The sequence below is a fragment of the Phalaenopsis equestris genome, unplaced genomic scaffold, assembly GCF_001263595.1.
Source record: "Phalaenopsis equestris unplaced genomic scaffold, ASM126359v1 Scaffold000251, whole genome shotgun sequence".
NCBI lineage: Eukaryota > Viridiplantae > Streptophyta > Magnoliopsida > Asparagales > Orchidaceae > Phalaenopsis > Phalaenopsis equestris.
Genome location: NW_018164693.1, coordinates 2,369,337 through 2,375,949, shown reverse-complemented (window position 1 = coordinate 2,375,949; position 6,613 = coordinate 2,369,337). Strand labels below are relative to the sequence as shown.

Below are 6,613 nucleotides of genomic sequence, written 5' to 3'. Positions count from 1 at the left end.
TCCTGTCAATCTTATGATTACCAAGGCCCTGAAAGGTTAGTTGTTAGATATGTAAATACACAAGAGTTATGTGGTACAAATGTAAATGCCCCAAAATAAAACTATGAAGTCACTTGAACAAGAGCAGGTATATATCTAATAACATATTTAGATCTAGGATGAATATTAAAAAAAAATTGCATAAAAGGTAAGCTGATACATACCAGAGTAATAGAAGCTGGTTGAAATTATGATAAATGTTGATGGCATATGAGCAATGATGAAACCCCACTTGAAATTCAGCAGTTAAGTTTCGTACAATTTTTACTGAAAAGAAACAGACAAGCTCTTAAATTGTGGAAAATCTGCTCCAGTTTGGTAAACACCAACTTAATTGGTAAGGGAAGATTTACATGCAGACCACATAATTCCTAGGTATGTAAAGATCTTAACACCAAAACTTTAATTTTTTACACTTTTGATACTTTACCAATGACTTGAAAGGTGTATTTTGCTTTTATGACTGTAATATGAAAAATTTGAGTATTATACAACATCAACAAATCTTTATCCCACTAAGTGGGGTAGGTTTTGGGTGTTAGATATCCCACTAATATTGTCATTGACGAGTCCCAAACCTCAAATGCAAAAATTGGAGGGTCATGTTAAGTAGTCGACCGCCAGCATCAATTTTTTGTCAAAAAACCGACATTTGAATACTATAAATGTAAAAAATTAAAATTTAGGAGTTAGATATGAAAATACATAGGAATGAAGAAGCAAGGACGTAAACACCTATTATTAACTGCATGGTTAGGCTAATATTAGGCCGTATCATTACAGCCTGGAATAAGATGAGAGTAATTAGAATCCAAGACGTTTTAATAATAGCAAACTGAAATAAAAGTTTAACAACATGATTGATATCTGAGCTAAAACAATTCATCTGTTTAGAGTATATCAGGAGTCAGAGTTTCGATCTGATGTGGATATGGATAAAGGTTTATTTCTTCTCATTTGGATATTTAAATTTCATAGGTTTTTACTTGAGCCATAAAAAAAATTTGATTCAAGAAATTCTCATAACTAATGTCAGCTGGATTCTGTATTTGAATTCGTTTATCAATTTCAGCATCCTTGTTGATTGAAATTTTCATGTAAAAAGTAAAGTTAAAGTGTTAGATATGTAAATACATAGGAATTGGGAGGTGGGTGTGTGTGTGTGTGTGGTAGAAAAAAGACTAGCTATATGTCATGAAATTCAAGCTAGCTTAAGAAAATTGACATTATCAGAAATAGGTCATAAGAGGGTGGAGCAAATTTTATTAAGATAGGCTAAATCGACTAGTCTAACAGATAGATGGATGAAGAACATAGCAATGAATACAATTTAAAAAATGAGTCATAATACAGAAGTTCTACAAAAGTACTTTGTGATACTTAGATATCATGGAGATCTAAGAAAATGAAGTATGAAACAACAATAATGAAAAGGAAGTTGAACTCCTTCATAAGGTGGTGAAAGAGACCAGGGTGATAAAAACTAAAAAGATATATTATGTATAAGGAGGGGCCCAAGAGAGGAGAGAGGATTGGAGGATTCAAATTTTAATTCATTAGTATATTGTCCAAAAGGATGACTAAACCCAAGTTATCGTCATCGAACATCATCAGTATATGAGAATGCAAAAATTTGTGATAATTTGGCTTTGATGCTGATTGATGGGGTACTATGGCAGAAAAAAAGATCAAATATTAGGAGAAAAGCGCCCAAAGGAAGGAAAAAAGAAGATGAGAGGAGGATTTAATCTTTTAATTTCCCATTCAACCCTATCAAAACACAAGCTAACCATTCCTTTTAATAAAAAAAGAGTTACAAAGATAAGATTGAAATAGCATCAAATCTATCATATTCAATAATGCAAATTCAAAAATAACATTATGTAAAAAGATACTTAAACCTAATTTTAATTGAAATAAAACCAAAGATCCTAAATTAAATCAAATGCCTAAAATAAACCTAAACCTAATCTTATGTGCTGCTTCAGGAAGATCATATAACCAAATCAACATAAAAATCTAAAAATCATAAAAGATGAATCAATGATAAAACTAGTTAAGAACAAAATGACATTTTTTAATATTTGAGATTAAAGGTGTGGATGTAGCATTCTTTACGACAGAAAGTATGAAACTCCTATAAAGTTAAAGAAAAATGAATAATGGTTAAGGATAAAAAAAGTATACCTGAAAAAAACTATCATGACTATATTGTTAGGTGTTATTTACCTTAACCAATCTTCAGTGCATCCCTCAGGCCAAAGCTTAAATTTTGCTGAGCTTTGCCAAAACCAACATTTCCCTTGTGCATCATATCAACAAACTCATTGTAGTCTATTCTACCATCCTAAAACATAAGATAAACATTCCCATGATGCCAAACTCACCGAATCATGAAATATTATGAGTTTTTCCTTAAGGTACAACAACACTTACATTGTCCTGATCAATTTCACGTATCACTTCTTCGAGATGCACATCATTCATCCCAAACTCCTCACAGGCCTTCTGGAGTTCATCATAGGTGATATAGCCGCTGCCATCTTTGTCAAAGTAAGAAAAGGCCGCAAAGAGATTATCCTCCCTCTCGATTTTGTTTAGATGCATTGTCGCAGCTAGAAATTCCCCATAATCAATTGTACCACTGTTGTCAATGTCTGCCTAAATTTTGCACTCAAGGAATCAGCTAGAAGATAAAGAGAGGAGGAGAGGTGGGAGAGAGAGGGAGAGAGATGTTTAATGCATCGAGTGAATTGAGAATCAAAATGCATTTATCATAAGCTACCGGCACAAGAAGCTTGAAATTTTAAATAATGCTCATATATCACAAATATGTGCATTAAAATACATTCTTTGTATGATAGGAAGCCTTTACTAGCTAAAATTACCTTTGGTTAGCAGAATCCTTTTAATTTAATTTTTTTTACCTATGTTCACGTAAGAAATAAGTGACATGAAAAAAAAAATAAAAAACACACATTAGTTTTTGTATATAAAAAGTATCGGTAACTTAAAGAAATTGTAGGTAAATTCCAAGGATTAGGGCCTTTTGGGTCATCTGTTCTTTAAATTTTCCAAAGCTTAAACAATGAATTTCCTAAATATCAAAAATTTTAGGCATGAACCAGTGGCATTGTAACTTAATGGAAAGTTGTTGAGCCCCCTACCGTTTTAAAATTAAGTCACTTGGGTTCCTCATACCAATTGCCATAATTTTTTCACAATTTTACACCAAAAAAGCTTTCAAATACCTCAAGGAAGTACCAATTGCCATAATTTTTTCACAATTTTACACCAAAAAAGCTTTCGAATACCTCAAGCAAGTACCACTGATTTACCAAACAAATTATACATAAATCAATTAATTAGTACTTGTCTGCATAAAGGCAATGTTCCCAGAATATGACTATTTTTCAATAAAAAACATCCAGGAATAATCAACAGGGGAACAATGCATTTGCACAGAGGGTGCTTTATTTTAACCGCACTAAATCAAAAAAGATAGTGCAATGCAGTGAAACAAATCAGCAATTAAAAGAGTGATTTTCAGAGACAGAAATATCAAATAAATAAATTTCAATCATAATTAAGAATTACATTATTCCTTTTTGTGGAGCTCTATATCGTGAGAACCTCCCCTTGCTATGAATTTGTCATTCATAATGTGGAATTGGCCAAAGAAAATTCCTATCTGAATCATTCTTTGAGGGAGGGAATGGCAAGTTACTTCTTCAAGTATGCAGCAATCAAACATGCAGCTTTAAAAGCCGATTCTTAGCACAGACCATCGTATTAATGTAGTATAAATATGCCTAATACTTACTGCTTCCATTAGAGCCACAATTTCTGAATCTTTTAGTTTTGCACCAACTCTTTCCAAACCAACCTTCAGTTCCTCAAGTGTGATCTGGCCACTGTTGTCCGTGTCTAACATCTTGAACATTTGCTTGAGTCCCGCAATTTCTTCTTCACACAAACTCTCGGCAATGACCTACCACATATAGAACAAAAATGAGTACATGGAGTTCTAATAAATAAAGATGCAAGAAGCCGTTAACAAATGTATCTGAAACAGCTTGCCATAGCTGACAATAATAATACCAATAGTAAAAAAGCATCGTAGAAAGTTTCTACCAAAATCCGATGCAACAATTTTTTATAATGAACATTATTGGTGAAACCAAACAATTTTAATGCAAATAAAGTCTCAAAAAATTTAATGAGAAACAGAAATAAATAACCTAGAAAGTGAGCATGATCTGTTGCAATAAAGCATAACTAAAATAAGGAAAATGATGTGAACTAAAACTTGCAAGCATTAAGCAATTGAACAACCCCACCTAAGATTTTAGGTTTCCAATTCCAGTAACAAGTATGGAAGTTGATACTAGTTCCATGGCAGCACAATTACAAAAGAAAATGTTAGGGTCTTAGTCACAGGAAGGTAAGATAGAAAGAAATGGATTGAATCAATAATAGAATGCAACAATTACGCTGTGTTTCCTCATATATCAAGTCAGATTGGGGCCATAGGAAGTGCCACTAAGCCTCCTGTAAGTAATCGGCCAAAACAAGTTCGTGGTTACTTCAATTAAATCCAAATCCAGATGTAGATTCAGAAGAAATATTAGTTTGCAGTGATTTCAGGTCCCTGGTTAAATTATATGCAGAACTTAATTGGTATTGACAGTTTACCATATAAAAGTCTAACCAAACCCAGCCAACACGAATCAAAACTCATTTCACAAACACTGTCCCAAGTCTAAGGAATATAGCAGATTTCCAGAATGCTGACAGACAAGTGCATGTTCTTAGTAATCATGTAGGATATGAAGGATGCAAACACACACTAAATGCAAGAAGACTGGTCCATCATATTCAAAACTGAGTGAATTCATGCATTTCAAAAGTAATTGTTCCTCGAGAAGCCTTTTCTATTTACATGAAGAAAAACTCAAAAGTAAAAAACAATGCATTGTTTTAACATGGATGATAAATGGAAAAAAAATGTAATGAGGCATGTAATATCAACTTGAAAATGGTAAAATGAATAACACTCATTTGCACAGAAGATGTGAAATCAAAACTCATGACTCAAGAACAAACTGAAATAAAAGGTGGGCCATCAAAAATCTCAGGCACAGTTTGATGGTCAAATGATCGTAACCTTGTTATAAAGAAAACAATCAAAAGGTGGTCAGCACATTGCATTTTTTAAACCAGCGGTTCCAACCGAGTCCCAATTCATCCATCTGAAATAGAACAGCCATCCAAGCTCAACCTAAGTACCTAAATAGAACCGTTTCAGATCTAATTGTGTGAGGTATCAGTACTAATATTAGGTCAAACCCTGGCCAGGTTTTGCAAGGATTGAGAGCCTGGCCATCTTCCAAGAGAAGCAGAGCCAATGTTTTACTAAAAGCATCCGTATGACAGAAAAATGCAAACGATATCTTTGTGGTTGTTGAGTAGAAATGAAAACAACAATAAATATATCAAATTTCACACAATCCTTTGAACTTTGGAAGATTAAAAAAAGAATATGAAGCATAAAAATAAAGGGAAAATGACATACATACCACACAATTCTTATGTACTTACATATCTAACACCTAAAGTTTGATATTTACATTTATAAAAATTTGGTGTTAAAACAAGTGCATGAAAATATGTGTTTCACTTTTAAAAAAGCTAGTAATAGTGATAGTAATGTCAAAGATTCAGGTGGCATGTATGTAAATATGAAACTTTCGGCGTTAGATATGTAAATATATAAGAATTGTGTGGCATGTAAGTCAATACCCCAAAGATAAAATCAAATGAGCTTGCCAGTAAGTATGTAATTGTATAAGGCCTTCCCAGTTTGCTACATCTATAAGCATATTATGTTACCATGATAAGTTTAATTTTTTCAAAGTTATTGACTGTAAGTTTAAATCACACACCCGAAGGGCCATTTTCTTAAGCTTGTTCATTGCTGAAAATTGCTTCAAGCGAGAAAGAACAGCAGAATCAAGAGGCTTATCAGGAGCAACACCATCTACCTGGACCCATGGGTGACCTGCAACAACAGAGAGGAAAAGAAAAAATAGATCATTAAAATTAATGATGCAATTGTTTTAGAAAGTCCAATTTAAAGAACAATATGGACTAGTGCACAAAACAACTCAAACGTAAGATATCCACACAAGTAAGATCAGTTTTAGAGCTGTAAAAAAAGTTCATCATTCATAAATAGCTCATATTCTACTTGCTAAAAAGTTTATATTTATTTTATTGTTAAGCGAGATAATATTGAATAGATATTTGAGCTAGGTTTTTAACTTGTCCAGCACAAACAGAGTTTCGTTCAATTGTGTTCTGCTTATTATTAGCTTGACTTAATATATACATATATATATATATATATACATATATACATACATATATATATACATATATATATACATATACATATATATATACATACATATACATATATATATACATACATATACATATATATATACATACATATACATATATATATACATACATATACATATATATATACATACATATACATATATATATA

At 32.2% G+C, this 6,613-nt stretch overlaps 1 protein-coding gene across 1 annotated transcript in view; it reads right to left on the bottom strand.

The window, feature by feature from the left end:
• Positions 1-203: 203 nt before the first annotated feature.
• The window catches only part of LOC110024196 (calcium-dependent protein kinase 17-like), a 10,844-nt gene continuing 4,434 nt past the window's right edge, over positions 204-6,613 (bottom strand). The window contains exons 4-8 of the mRNA XM_020724015.1: positions 5,985-6,100; positions 3,863-4,030; positions 2,476-2,700; positions 2,269-2,386; positions 204-306 (exon numbers count right to left, since the gene is read on the bottom strand). Coding sequence (XP_020579674.1) covers positions 2,270-2,386; positions 2,476-2,700; positions 3,863-4,030; positions 5,985-6,100 — 626 coding nt within the window. The 3' untranslated portion in view covers positions 204-306; position 2,269. The remainder of the gene's footprint in view (positions 307-2,268; positions 2,387-2,475; positions 2,701-3,862; positions 4,031-5,984; positions 6,101-6,613) is intronic.